The 15389-nt window shown below is 44.7% G+C and overlaps 1 protein-coding gene and 1 long non-coding RNA gene across 2 annotated transcripts in view; both read left to right on the top strand.

Annotated features, from left to right (window-relative positions):
* Positions 1-15389, top strand: part of LOC127382076 (uncharacterized) — a 206799-nt gene that overhangs the window by 13046 nt on the left and 178364 nt on the right. The window lies entirely within an intron of this gene.
* CDK19 (cyclin dependent kinase 19) overlaps positions 165-15389 on the top strand; it is a 119220-nt gene continuing 103995 nt past the window's right edge. The window contains exon 1 of the mRNA XM_051613147.1: positions 165-398. Within this exon, the coding sequence (XP_051469107.1) occupies positions 271-398 (128 nt within the window). The 5' untranslated portion in view covers positions 165-270. The remainder of the gene's footprint in view (positions 399-15389) is intronic.

Consider the following 15389-nt stretch of genomic DNA (forward strand, 5'->3'; position numbering starts at 1 on the left):
CCGCAGCCGCACTACGACTCCCGGCATCCCCCGCGCCGCGGGACGCCGAGTTGAAGCGGGCGGCGGCGGAGCGCACCCCCTCCCCCCGCCGAGAAGCCCCAAACCAAAACAAAAACAAACCGCCCCCCCCCCCAACACCCCCCCCCCCCCCCCACCCCCCCTCCTGCAGAAGCCCCGGAAATGGCGGCGCCGGGAGGGGGCTTCGCCAGGCGGGGGTGCTGATCCGGCCGCCGCGTCCCCTGCCCGTCCCTCCCCGCCCATGGGCGAGACATGGACTACGAGTTCAAGTCGAAGCTGGCGGCCGAGCGCGAGCGGGTGGAGGATCTGTTCGAGTACGAGGGCTGCAAAGTGGGCAGAGGCACCTACGGGCACGTCTACAAGGCCCGCCGCAAGGACGGGTAAGGGCCGCGGGGCCGGGCCGGGCCCCCTCCCCGTGCCCCCCGTCCTCCTCCTCCTCCTCCCCCCTTCCCGGAAAGTTTCTGACAAGGCGCGGGGCCCGGGTGCGGGGGCGTGCGGGGCCCCGGGTGCGGGGGCCGTGTCCGCGGGGCTGGCCGCTGCTGCTCGCGCCGGCGGGCACGGCACCGCCCGCCGCTTTTGTGTGGCTGCCGTCCTGCTTTGGGACCTTCTGCGCCCAGAACTTAGCTTAGGGTCGGGCTAACGGGGGCAGGTTTCGTGCCGCCAGCGCCTGGTGCCGGCCGCCCCAAACCGCGGGCTCTCCGGCCTGCCCGGCCCGCCGTGCCCCCGGGGACGCGGCTCGGTCGCTGGTTTGGCTCCCGGTGCCCGGCTGCCCCCCGGGCCGGGCAGGCCGGGCTCGGCGGCGTGTGCGGCAGCCTGCCCGCAGGCAGGGGCGGCGGCTCCCGCGGGCACCTGCGCAGGTGTGCGGGAGGTGTGTCCCCTGCCCGGCCGGAGCCGGGCGGGTCAGTCGGCCCAGCGCTTTGCTCCTTTTCCTTGGGGAGCCGGGCGGCCGGGCTGGGGGGGTCCCCTGGGCGCCGTCGTGGCTGCGCTGCGGCTCAGAGAGCAGCAGGGAAGGCTGCCCTGCCGTCGAGGAGCAGCCTCTGGGTCAGGCTCTGCTGCAGGTGCAGGTGCCAGCTTCAACCCTTTCGGTTCAGAAGAGCCCTTGAAGCACCTTTTGGCTGCGGCGAGTGAGTGGTGCACCAGCACGGGCTGCAGCTACAGAGGGGTCCGGCCGTGCTGTTCCACTCCGCCGGGTGCAGCTGCACCTCAGAGCTGATGCCTCCCTGACAGGAAGCCAAGGAGTAATAGCCCCCCTCCTTTGTAGGCAGCTGAAACGCTGAGAAAAAGAAAAGAAGGAGAAACGGCCATTTAAAAAAAAAAATAAAGCCCTGGAAGTGGTTCGTGGAATGGTGCTGCTTTGGGGTAGTAGAGGAGTCCAGGGGTTTTTCTGTAGGAGTAAATTGCATTCATGTGTGTCTTCAAAATTTAAACTCTGAGTTAAGAGGGTGTAGTGTCAAAGTGATTAGTAACTGAAAGGTAGCCCAGTAGTTCAGGTGGAGGATTAAATGCTGGGGAATAAGCTCAGGTTCTAACTGGCTTGCTCTGCAGCCTTGGGAATGCCAGGGCAGAGCCAGCTTGGAAGGGAAATGTTAAAGCCTGCCACTTAGCTCTTCTAATGTTTGTGGATTTAGTAGCTGTGTTTCCTTTTCTAAAAAAATTATTTATGTTATTTTATGTATAAATATGAGGTACACAGGAGGAAGTGCTAGTAAAAGCACCCAAAATGCTGTTTAAATGTTTTTTTGCTATCCTTTGGTACAGCAAGCCTAAAATTACTGCTTGTAAGAAGAGCATAAAAGAGGCAGAACTTTTAGTTTAGCATTTTATGAAAAAAAAAAAAAAAGAAAGAAATGTCTGTATCTAACTTACCTGCTTAATTTCCATTATTGGCAATGGAAAGCTGTTGCAAGAATTACATTGATGCTACAAAGAACCATGAAGGACATGTCTTCACAACCCCTACAATAATCATGATATTATAAATGCAAATGGGTTGTAAAGCAAAAGTAAACACGATATAAAAGATAGCTAATGTGTCAGAGCTGGGAATAATCAAAGACAGACCCTGAGCCATAAGAAAACAAACTGGTAAAAGGAAGCGCAGAGGAGTGAGATAGATTGAAATGCAATATGGAGACAGGCTGGGAGAGTTGGGGTGTTCAGCCTGGAGAAGAGAAGGCTCCAGGGAGACCTTAGAGCACCTTCCAGTGCCTGAAGGGGCTCCAGGAAAGCTGGGGAGGGCTTGGGACAAGGGCAGGGAGGGAGAGGACAAGGGGGAATGGATGAAAACTGGAGGAGGGGAGATTGAGGTGAGACATGAGGAGGGAATTCTGGAGTGTGAGGGTGGTGAGAGCCTGGCCCAGGTTGCCCAGGGAAGCTGTGGCTGCCCCATCCCTGGCAGTGTTGAAGGGCAGGTTGGATGGGGCTTGGAGCAACCTGGGCTGGTGGGAGGTGTCCCTGCCCATGCAGGGGAGTTGGGACTGGATGGTCTTGAAGGTCCCTTCCAACCCAAACCAATGATACAGCACAAATGCAACTGTACTATATACTCAGAGGTTAGCCACTTCATGAATCATAGACTAGGTTGGAAGGGACCTTCAAGCTTGGAAACTGGGTTATTCTCCCTTTTTTTCCCCTGTTTTGTTTCTTTTTTGTGGCATTGGTGAGTTCACTCCGTTGCTTTTTTGTAACTTTAGGACCTTAGTGAAAGTGATATGTGAAGTTAGAAAAAAAATAAGAAAACAACTGAAATAATGAAGATAAGGTGATTTCCTTTATGAAAATGTCCAGCTAAAAATATCTCTGCAGGGCAGGGGATATCTTGCATTAGTTCTTAAATTTAAGGCATCCTTAATGACCGAGGGAATCTTTTTCCAGTGCTGGCAACAAACCCAGCAGTGATGCATATTTATAGTGTGTACTGATCACTGGGGGATTTTGAGCCTCGTGTAAAGGAATTTTTCTTTGGCTGATGGTATAGACTGCCTCAGTATTGCAAATCTGCAAGGCATTCCTGTAGAATTGAAAGAGATTCTGGCTACTTGCTTCTTATAGTCAACTTGCAGTCCTGGGAGGCTGAAGGCAAGAAGAACCTTGTAGCCTTGCAGAAATTTGACTGGGAGCCTGTCACTTCATGTTTCCAAAACTTGGCACGTAAACTTTATGAAATAGTAAAATGTGTTTATGTGGAGCTTGGCAAGCTCTTCCATAAAGTGCCTGTAAAAAAAGGGGTTGCATTGCTTAGATCTCTGTGAATGGCTTGAGCATAAAAGCAGTTTTTCAGCAAAGTGACAGCTTAGTTTGGTTTTTTTCTGCCTAGAGTAGAGTATCGTCTGGACATGTTTCTAGTGAGCTGATTGATTCCTGTGAAAGGTAAAAGATTTTTTTTTTTTTTAAACAGGCAGAGTTGAACACTTTGACATTTGCATGCAGTACTTGAGCATTTTTAAAAGATGTTGAGCACCTGCAGGTTCCATTTAGTAGTGCCTGTGTGCTCTGGTGAGCTCTAGCAGTTTTACCTGCATTATGCACGTAGCTAAACAAGGCACCTGGGTTTGCCAGACTTTCATTATAGCCCTTCTGGGTGACAAAGATATTAAAGTAGGGGGTCTCTGTATAAGCTGTCAAGTGGTTTATTTCACTGTACACAAAAACTGGACCAGTGGCTTTGAGGGGGGAAATAGTGATGTAGGCCTCATGCTTGCAGTCCAGTTGTCAGTGGTGTTTTTAGCTCTTTATGTAGCTGGAAAATCTGGTTCTGCCTCAAAATGTCGTGTTGATTTTTGCTGACATTTCTTTTTGGACACTTGTTCATGTTGTCCAGTAAAGCAAAGAATGCAATTTCCCCAGTCATGGTTAGGAAAGTGTGATTCAGTTTTGTGCCTTACCTCTCCTCATCAGGTCCCTTGCTGCTGCTTTGATCACAGTTTAAGCCACAATGTTGTGCTTAGTTGTTTCACTTCGTGTATCTTCTCATCACATGGGGGGAAATTTTCCGGGTGAAGTGAGAGTTGGGAATTCTCATTGTTGTGTATGCCTGAATTATTTCCCTTTTTTCTTTGGGAAAGTTCAGTCTATCAGTCCAGGCCACTACAAAGTGTTGCTTCACCAGGATGTCAGCTCACCTACAGGAGGATGTTTGGACAGGTCAGCAAGCCAAGAAGATGCTGTTGGTTAGTCAGGAGCACGCAAGGAGTGGTGGGAGGGAAAACAGGCCACTCTATTCTTTGGTCTGTAGCAGCTACTGCAGATGTAGCACTTGCAAAAGCTGAAATCTTCGTGTGACTAAAACCTTACTAGTATTGCTGCTTCTGCTTACCTTTATACAAAGAACTGAGCTGGCTGCTTTACCTCACGTGATGGCTGTGTTCTTGTTGTTTGGCTCACTACTTGGTTTTGGGCAACAGAGGTTATTAAAATTACAAACACTTTTCCCCCCCCCCCCTTCAAGTAGTTATGTAGGGAATATCTTTAATCTCTGTATTCAAAATACCTTTTAAAAAGTAGGTATGTGCTTTTAAATCTTGCTAGGGAGCAAACGACAAGAGACCCAGAGCGATCCTGCCGGGTTATGCTTTGGCACATGGGAAAGGTTGGGCACTGCCCTCGTGCTGTACAGTGTATCAGCTGTAGGAAGCATCTAAGTTTATATGCTCATATAGTCATAGACTATTTGTTTTTTTAAAAAAAGAATGTCACTGTATGGAACTTGTCAGATTACTTTGTTGTTAATCTATCTGTAGCTTTCAAACAAGAGAATTGCTATAAAACAGACTTCACCTTAGCTGCCCAATATGGGATTCCCTTTTGGAAATTAGACACCAGTGATGCAAGTCCAAAAATGTCACCGTAAAGAAGAGGCATGGAAAGGGGAAACAATGAAATCTTTCCCTCTGGCCTCATTTTTGAGTACTGTAAGCTTGTAACTAAAGAGGAGTCTTGTTTTCCTCCTTGGGCTAAAATCAGGGTGCAGAAGCATTAATGGGAGGTTCTTAATGTGGATCTGAAGTGCTCACAGCACCCAAGTCCACACAGGAGTTGGGTGAAAGTTGGGGCATGGGAAGAGAAAGGAAGGGGAAGCACAAAGCCAAGCCAAGTGTGTAATCTGATGTGGGAATGCTGACTGTGGTCCTGGCTGTGTAACCTTCTGTTTATTTTAGTTTTTTTATCTGATGAATCTTATTGGTTTGAAGTAGAAGTGGAAGAATATTGATTGAGAGAGAAACAGTGGTGTGCTGTGAGGCATGTTGGAAAAACAGGCATTCTCCTGGGACAACTTGCTGTGGTTGGAGCTGCTGCTTATACCATTACGTTGTTCAGAGGCTGCATCTGCTCACACTCACAACCGAGATCGTGGTGGTGGTAGAAGACTTTTAAGCCTAGAAAAGGCAAGAGCAATCTGCTTATTCTGTTAAATCAGTATTCGTGTCACAATAATTCGGGTATTGTTTCCCCCACATTGTTATTCTGCAGAACTTGTATGACTGAAGTTGTAAAGCACGAGCATGTTGGGAAGTGAAACTCGTGCTCAAGTTGAGCTAAATGCTGCAAATGAACAATGTTGGTGGTAAAATCAGGGGGGAATGGGTACGTGTGCCCTGCAGTTCCATGTACTGGTAAGAGAGAGGCACCTCAGTGATGTGGCAAGGATTATACTCTCGAATGTGAAATTGGAGTGTTATGTACCAATGCAAGTATGTACTTGTCAGATATTTTAAAATCTATAATAATTTAAGTATTTACATCTCATCATTTCCTCTATTTGATGTGGTCTTGAATGCAAGTAATTTGAGTTTCAGCTGTATTTGCTGTTTACTGTGTGATCCTGTGACAGGCTAAATCACAGAAATATTGACCCAGGTCAGAACACAATGTATTTGATTCTGAACAATTACCTTTCTCTGCAGCAAAATCTCTACCAATGATGGTATCTGAAAAGCTGTGTTTTGCTCCTTTTTAATTCTTTTTTTTTCTTGATGAATATTGATTTTCTTGATGATATTGAGGAAAGTAGAATGGCTGAAGGTTCACGATTTGCTCTCATCTCTCAGTAGCTAAGTAAATCAAAAGAGGGATTTACCTGCAAATCCTGAGATTTCTTAGCACCAAGTGCTCCTAATGGGTATGAGAAGGAACAGCAGAGCTAAACCAAACCTGTCTAACTAGTTGCCTGCAATGCATCCTAATGAAAACCCCTGGTGTAGGAAGAGATTGTTAGTCTTTCCTAACTCTGCCTTACTGAAAGCTGCTGGTGCAACTGCTTTGCTTCCTGCCAAGGAGGGTGATTGCAAGTGGTGAGCAGTAATTTTTAGTGCCTTCCACATGCTCTTGCCTATGGTCTCTCCCATGGCTATTTTGTCCTTTCTCCTGTTTCTCTCCTAAAGCCAAGTGCAGAAATGTGGAGCCCACAGCCTTTCAGAAAGCAAACAGCAAGCAGCTGGTGCTGTGTTTGCTGCCACAGCAAGCACAAAGCTGTGGTGGTGGTGGGAGCTTGAGGAGAAAAGGAGAGCACAGGTGATGAGACATAGAAGAGGTTGTGTTTGTTTGAGAGAGAAAAAGGTGAAGATTTTTGCCAGGCTTGCAGAGGTAAACTTGTGTGTAAATTAGCCCCTAATAAGCTGTGTGGGAAAACCTCTTGAGTTTTAGTGGTGTGTTTTGTTTTGTTTTTCATTAAAGAGAGGAAGAGGATAAGAAGTTTCCTGTTACAGAGTGAGGGGCTTAAGAGTTTTCCAATAATCCTGCAGAAAAAGGAATTAAGACCTTGAGGGGGAAGAAGAGATTCCTTTCTGCCCTCCAGTTGGTAGGAGGGTATAGAACAAGGTAGGACAGGGGCTAGGTCAGAAGCAAAATACTTCTCATGTGAACTACTTGATACAGAAATTTACTATATCAGTGTATTTCTGGGTCATCCAGTAGAATCTGTTACATTGTAGGTAGAAGTGTTGTAAAGTCTATTACATAAATTTACTTTCAAGATGAGTATTTTCACATCATGCATGATTAACAAAAAACAACAAAAAAACCCAAGCCCCAGTAATTGCCGTGATTCAGAACACTGCAGATGTGTTTGCACAAGTAACCAGAATTTCTGTGGAATGTTCTAAGCAAATTTCAGTAGAGACTTGTTAGTAACATTAAAATTTCCCATATTTTTGGAAAATACCTAGTGAAGGGGTGTGTTTATCACTTCTCTTGCCTTCAAGACCATCCAGTTCCAACCCCCTGCATGGGCAGGGACACCTCCCACCAGCCCAGGCTGCTCCAAGCCCCATCCAACCTGCCCTTCAACACTGCCAGGGATGGGGCAGCCACAGCTTCCCTGGGCAACCTGGGCCAGGCTCTCACCACCCTCACACTCCAGAATTTCCTCCTCATGTCTCACCTCAGTCTCCCCTCCTCCAGTTTTCATCCCTTCCCCCTTGTCCTCTCCCTCCCTGCCCTTGTCCCAAGCCCCTCCCCAGCTTTCCTGGAGCCCCTTCAGGCACTGGAAGGTGCTCTCAGGTCTCCCTGAAGCCTTCTCTTCTCCAGGCTGAACACCCCAACTCTCCCAGCCTGTCTCCAGAGCAGAGCTGCTCCAGCCCAAGGATCATCTTCATGGTCTCCTCTGGACTCTCTCCAACAGCTCCATGTCTCTCCTGTGCTGGGGGCTCCAGAGCTGCACACAGCTCTCCAGGTGGGATCTCACCAGAGCAGAGCAGAGGGGACAATCCCCTCCCTGGCCCTGATGCCCACGCTGCTGGGGATGCAGCCCAGGACACGGGGGGTTTCTGGGCTCCAGTGCACTGTGCTGGCTCATGTTGAGCTTCTAACTGCCAAGTTCTACGTTGTGTGAACTAAGCTCCTATTTGCACGTGCTCGCTGCTGCTTGACTTAGGGTTCAAGAGATATGGTCCATGAGTAGGACTGAGGGAGGGATGTTGAGTGAAAGTGTTTGACAGCCCTTCCACTTCCAAAGACAGGTCATTTCTTGAGCTCCTTTGCTGGCACTTGAGAACAGGCTGCAACTTTTATTCTCTTTTACTGATACAAAGTATTGGAGCTTTAAAAAAATGTATTTATTTCAATAGCAGTGTTTGTTATTGAACAATTTGGTGTTCTTTTGCCTGAAGGAATGCTGAAACTGGTCCAGGACAACTGCTTTTAGAATAAATTGGTTCACTCAGCATGTGACTTTGGGAAATAAAGAACATTTTCTACTTATATAGCAAAAACAAAACAGTATACAAAACTTGACTGTGTTGGCTTTACTTATGGATGTCCTGTATCTAAATAATTTAGGTTTATAAAAGGTCTCTCAGCTCTGAGGACTTGGTTTATATGGATCACTTTACTGTAACTTAGATGACTGACAGATAAAAATGCTTGTTATGATGATACTGGAAACCTCAGCTATCTCAACAGATTCAAGAAGGAAGTACAGAAACCTTCTAAAATTAGTTGTTGCTAAAAAAATCCTACAAGAATCTAAGTCAACCGACACTTAACTCCTGTATCTGAATGTCTTATTAATATTTTCTTAGACTTTTATGTGGGAGGATAAGTCTTTCATTTAGCAGTGGGATTTTTTTGAGAATTCATTAAATATTAGTGTATCTAATAAGACTGTCTAAAAGAGAAGGAATGTCGTAGAGACAGTGTTAACTGGCCTGTGTAAAACTGGTGTCTGTAACTGTGGGTTGGTTGTTTTGGTTGGTGTGGTTTGTTTTTTTTGTTGTTTGGTTGGGTTTTTTTTTAATTTTTCTAAGTTTTGTTGAAAAACAGAACTGACTTTTCTGTTTGTGAAAAAGCCTGGAGGAGCTGAGATGGCTGGAATAGTGGGTCTTTGAAGGGCAGTATTCATGTTTGTGTCTGTCTTTCCTGGGATTAGCAGCTTTTAGATAAATATTTTCAGCTGGGGCTACTGCATAAGTACTTGTTTCTCACTTAGTTTTCATCTGTTTTCTGCGAAGTTCATGATTCTGAAATATTCTTGGGTCATTCCTCTCGTAGATGAAACCACCCTGAGCTCAGGCTTCCCAGTCCCTTCCTGTGCATGCTGGGAGGGTTGTGTGACTTGCTAAATGATAAAGGTTCTGGTCTAAAGAAGAGCACAGGTATGAACTGGGGTCAGTCTCAGGCAATTTTGATTTCAACCTGTGTTCCCATAAACTAGGCCTCATGTGTGGTGTGATTTTTTTGTTGTTCATTCCCTGCTGAGCTAAGTAAAGAGGGTATTGATTTCTTTTTACAGTCAAGTGAAAATAAATGTTATAAGCAACTGACTTGGAGGCAGAAGCTGGATCTGTTGGAATGGAAGCTCCATCCAGAGGCATGTTTTGCTGTTTTGAAACAGTATCTCTGGTTTCCTCATGCATTAATTGCAGGAAGAATAAATTCTTTTTATCTGGCCAGAAGGTTTTCTGCCTCTTCTGTCCCTTCTTCCTTTCCCTGCCTGTTCTGGAGCACTTGGAAGCATTCACAGAGCTAACGCAGGGATTCTGTTCTGACTGGGGTTGTCCTTGATTCTCCCACCTCTTTGGTATGTGGGGTTCCAGTTCCTGATGAGATCTGATGATACAAAGGCCACTCAAGCATGACATTCTAGCAGCATGACATTAACTGTTTGATTCCGAAGTAGAGTCTTTAGAGAGGGATGCTTTGTATGTTATGGCTCATGAATTCTGCAAATTCCAAGGTGTTTAGAGGACATTCTCACCCCTATTAATACTTCCATGGACTACCATGGAATTAATGGTAAGATTTATCACTTTGCTCATTGAAAAATGCCACGTCCGTTTCTTTGGTTTGTTACTGTTGGTGCAGCTGAGGGTGGGTTTCAGCCTGTGTCTTCAAATGTGTCTGTTCCTGTAGAAGTTGTTGCCATGTTCTCAAGGGCGTTGTAGACTTCAAAGTTAGCTTGCTGTTCATCCCTTTTGGTCAAAACCAGTCATTGTACAGGATAACCAGTTATTCCTTTACCCAGTTCTGTCACACTCCAAATGAGAAACAGAGGTAGACAAATTACCCAATTTAATTTGACCTTCAGTTCAGAACAACCAAAAAGACCATTGCAAGTTGAATACTGTTTATTCCACCTTTAGCATGAGCTCAATGGTGGGGAAAAAAATGTCATTTAAAACTTTATCCAAATTATGCTTCTAAGCTTCTGAAAGAGCACAAGAGAAGCCTGTTCTTACTATGGGATGTGGAGTTTTAATGTGCAGAGGAAGAAAAATGTGACTTGGCTTCCCTCGGAACATAAATGATGACTCCTGGCAGAGACCTTGCTCCTTGCTGGGAAGCAGCAAGCCTCTCTTAGTGGCTGGAGTAAAGACATCTGTGACTTTGAAATCCTAATTGTCTGATATTGAAGTGAGGGGGAAAATGTAGATGCTTTATTAGCAATAATGATTTCTTTTCCTTTTCAGACTGAATGGAATTGGATCCCAGAGTGACTTTCTAGAATTTCATTCTGGTCCTTACACCTTCCTGTGAAGGTGTTTTTTTCCACTTAGCAACTTCCCAAATGTAGTAAATGTGCTCTGTTGTGCAAAATATATCTCTGATAACTCTGGGCTTTCTGGATGCCTGAGAGGAAGCATTTAATTGTGTAATGAGCTAGAAAAGGAAAACTAAATAGCTGCAGACATTGGGTTAATATTCTTTTATTCTGCTATAGGTCAATCTAAGGCATTATGGTGGTTTAGAAAAATAATCTGCACTGAGTGTTTCAGAGAGATGTTCTCACCAAGAGAACCATAAGAAATATGGGACTCCTAATATTTGGTGTTGCATTAGTAATTTCACACCTATCAAAACTGTAGTTTTTGTCCAGATTTAGCACTGCAGAGAAAGAGACATGATGCACATTAAACTGGACTGTGTAGTTAAGTATGTTTTTACTCTGGGGCTTTAGAACGAATCTATCTATCTATCTATCTATCTATCTATCTATCTATCTATCTATCTATCTATCTATCTATCTATCTATCTATCTATCTATCTAAAATTACCAAAAGCCAGCTAGCCAGTGTTCTTGACGTTTTGAGTTAATCACAAACATTCTTCTCACAAGTGATCTGATGAAACAAAAGGCAGATTCTCTTTTTGGGAGAGTCTACAGGACCCTGTGCCTGTGACCTTGGTAAATAATTAACTGAAACAAAAGCTTGGTTCCTCTTTATTTCAGAGATGATTTTTTCCCCCCTCCTTTCTGCTGCTGTTCCATATTTTAAGGTAACAAATCCTCCCACGCATTATCCTTTCTGGAAAGGAGATATTTCCTAAATCTGTTCATTTTCTGTATTCAGTCACGTCTATAAAGAAAAAAGATCAGATACAGCTCCATCCTCTGCTTTCATATAGCCTGTGCTGGAGGAAATTACTTGGAGCAGCAGAAACATTTTACAGCTTTCAAGGTTCAAAGTGAAGACTTCAGTTATTAACCTTTATAAACAGGCTGTCAAGCCAATTTGTTACAAAATAAACCTCCTGGTATGAAATTCACAGTTCTTAGTCACTCACCATGTTTTGGAGGCAGTCTAATTTTATCAGTGGCAACAACCCCTGTGGCTGGTTGAGGTCTCTGAATCTTTATTGCCACATTTGGAGTGAGGGTGACAGAAGTAACAGAAGTTGTGCCCTCTTTCCTTACAAATACAAAGGTTGGTTATAGTGTAAAGGCTATATTTTAATAAGAATAAGGTTAGTAAGATTCCCTGATATTTTCTCTGTTATTACAGAGAAGTTAAATATCTGCCTGTGGTTGTGACTGTGAAATAGTCTGAACCTGTTGTGACAGTTAGAAGTCACGTACACTGCAAAGGTTTGAGCTTAATTTTCTGAATTAGAAACTACTGGAAAAAAAGGAAGAGGCCATGGTGAGGTTGTGTGTGGTGCTGGAATGGCTCCACCCTCCTCGTGTTGGTATTGAGAGAGTTCTGCTCCCCACTCCCAGTCCAATGAAATTGTGTCTGGGTAAAGGAATTTTTTATAACATAGTGCTCAGATTCACTGTTTTGTCTTTTGTCATCTCATACAGAAAGAGCTCATCACCTATGGTGGGTAAAGATTATTGTTATTTTTTTTAACAGATACTTTGCATCTTTTGTGAGCCTCTGTGGAGGCACAGGATACACAGGTGTGTGTTTAATGTCACGTAGCTTATGATCACTTGAAGAACTTGCCTTATTCTTAAACAAGCACATTTCCTCATTTCCTTCTGACTTCATAGACTGATTTACAGAGGAATAAACAAGGAGGAGGGAAGCCATAGCAGCAGCAGCTTTTAGAGGTACACCTGGGCATATTCTATAGATAACAGAGCAAAATCTGGGTATGGTTCAATTTCTGATAGGGCACTATGATAATGCTGAGTGTGCATAAACTGACACTAGTGGTGCTTTAATATCATCTCTTTTATATGGCTGGAACAGTCCCGGTTTTCCTGGTGAATATCTGTATTAAGTGATGTAACAGTCACAGTTGTAGCTTCATTTTCAAGCCACATCCTTGATGTAGGTAATAATTTCTGAAGCTGGGATGTCTGTTAAATTACCTGTGAATTCAAGAGGGCCCATATTTGATAATAAGAACAAAACAGTAATTTGAACCATGTGCTGTGTTCAAATCCTTCTGTTTTTCTTATGGGCTTGGGCAAGTTGTTTCTAGTTTTCCATTGGCTTGTTTGTAGGGTATTTTCTCACATGATGTAATTATACTTCAGAGTTTTCCCAATAGTTTAGACTGCTTAAGTCTTTTGAAATGTTTAAATTATTCTCAGGCATCTGAACTGCACCCTTCAAATATGAATTTGGTACTTTTGTTCTTTCCAAAGCATTTTAAAAATGGAAGCTGAAAATGTTTCCCAGAAGAAGCAGTAGTCCTGTCTTCATTTTCTGCATCAAATGCTGTAATTGGTCATAAACCAGCTGGGTAAAATCTTTTGGAGAAGGAGGACAGAATTTTCCTTCATACAAATTAAAATGTTAACATCAATGGGCATTTATTGGCAAGGGAGAAAAGCTTAACCTCAAAGACCAAGTTGCAGCCTTACATTGGTACAGATTTTAGTGAAGGAGAGATGTTCTCAGTTACTGCTGGTAGGTGTGAGGACCCTATGGCAGCCTGACATACAGAGCCAGGGAGGTTTCACAGTGGGGTGTCTCATTTCAGCAGTGTCATTTTGGTAAAAAGTTAATCCCTCTTAAAATACCATCAACTGTAATGTTTCTGGAACTAGAAACAGTGACGATTTTAGTCTTTACCCCTGGTTTTGGGTGAGGGAACTTGAAGCATGGAGAAGAAGCCTGGGTGTGGTGTTCTGCAGTGTCTGTTCTGTCACGCAAGTTCTTCTGCATCAATTTTGAAAAAGCTTTAATAAAAATGGTTAAGTTGCAGCTTCTTAAGGAATAGAGTTTCCTTTCAGTTCTGTTTTGCTAGGTTTTTGCTCAGATCCAGTGAGCCACCTTTAGCCTGAGGTGGCTGGATGAAAGGTTGGGGTTTGGTTTTAATACTTAATCAACGCTTGCTCTGTTCTCTAGTGAGAAATGTACTCCTGTAGGACCTGTCAGGAAAGGATTTCTGAAAACTTCCCTGCTGTATAATTCTGTACAACTTCTTGAAATGTGTTCAAGGTTCACTAGAGTTTTTCTGTATTGTCAACATGAAGTAGAAATACTTCCTCTTGCTTCAAGTGTTTCTTAAGAGCATAGATCTTTAGGGAGTTGAACAGTGTACTTACCCATCACACACACCATTAGATGTTATTTATTGAGTTCTTACGAGTGGGGAAATAGCTAATAAAGTACCTTTTTTTTTGCCATTTAGTGCCATTTTATTGAGTAAGTAGAATCGTTTATTTCATCAGATTGCATTGGCTGACTTGGTATTGAAGTTTAAAATATATTTCTTTATCAAATTATCTTGAGATTACTATTAAGTGGGAAATATTACTAGTTACAATGTGAGTTGGTGGAGATCTTTTGGGAAGCGCTTTAAGCAGCTATTACGTTCGCTTAATAAGAACAGTTAATATTGGAAAAGGATTCATATAGGCTTAGATTTCTGCCAAAGCAAGTAAATGATATTTATGTATTTAAGCCAGGCTGTGTTTATTACTCTGAAACTGTTGGTAAAGAAACACTTTGTGAGATTGACAATATGGTATCTTTGGAGTTCTTTATCCTTGAATACCCACTTGTTTTAGGTAAGGATTGGATTGTCCTCATTTTTGCTCAATATTCACAAAACACAGTGTCCTGAAAGGGTACTATCTGCAGCTCACTAAAATGACATTCTTTTCCCACATGCTCTAATATCTTAAGTTGTTTGATTGTTTATTTATTTTTAAATACCTTCCATTGTTTCTTGTTTGTATCTGAAAGTCCTAGGTAGAGTGGCTGGCAGTGGTTTTAGGCAGTGCTGCTGAAGACAGCAGGTGCCAAACCTCACATCTGCTCTGTGCAGTGACCTTCAGCCTGCCAAGTCTGAGCCAACATGTGGCCAAGGACACCAGCCCCATCCTGGCCTGGATCAGGAATGGAGTGTCCAGCAGGAGCAGGGAGGTGCTGGTGCCCTGTGCTGGCACTGGTGGGGCTGCAGCTCCAGCCCTGGGGGCAGTTCTGGGCCCCTCACTGCAGGAAGGACATGGAGGGGCTGGAGCGTGTCCAGAGGAGAGACACCAAGCTGGGGAAGGGCTGGAGAACAAGTCCTGTGAGGAGAGGCTGAGGGAGCTGGGGGTGTTGAGTCTGGAGAAGAGGAGGCTGAGGGGAGACCTCATTGCCCTCTGCAGCTGCCTGAGGGGAGGGTGCAGGGAGGTGGGAGTTGGGCTCTTCTCCCAAGTGAATAATGACAGGACCAGAGGAAATGGCCTGAAGCTGCAGCAGGGGAGGGTTAGACTGGATGTCAGGTAGAATTTCTTTACCCAAAGAGTGGTTGGACAGTGGAACAGGCTGCCCAGGGAGGTGGTGGAGTCACCATCCCTGGAGGTCTTCAGAAGCCTTGTAGATTTTAATACTTCAGGACATGCTCTAGGGGCTGAGGCTGTGGGGTTTATTTTGTGTTGACAGTTGGACCCGGATCATTTTTGTGGCCCTTCTCTGGACCCTCTCCAACAGCTCCATGTCCTTCCTGTGCTGGGGGCTCCAGAACTGGACACAGCTCTCCAGGCGGGGTCTGAGCAGAGCAGAGCAGAGGGGACAATCCCCTCCCTGGCCCTGCTGCCCATGCTGCTGGTGACACAGCCCAGGATACAACTGCCCCTCTGGGCTGTGAGTGCCTGTTGTTTGCTCATGTCCAACTTTTTGTCCACCAGTACCCAGTCCCTCTCTGCAGGGCTGCTCCCTGTCACCTCATCCCCCAGCTTGGACTGATACCCAGAATTGCTCCTACCTGGG

The sequence above is a fragment of the Apus apus genome, chromosome 3 (assembly GCF_020740795.1).
Source record: "Apus apus isolate bApuApu2 chromosome 3, bApuApu2.pri.cur, whole genome shotgun sequence".
Lineage (NCBI taxonomy): Eukaryota > Metazoa > Chordata > Aves > Apodiformes > Apodidae > Apus > Apus apus.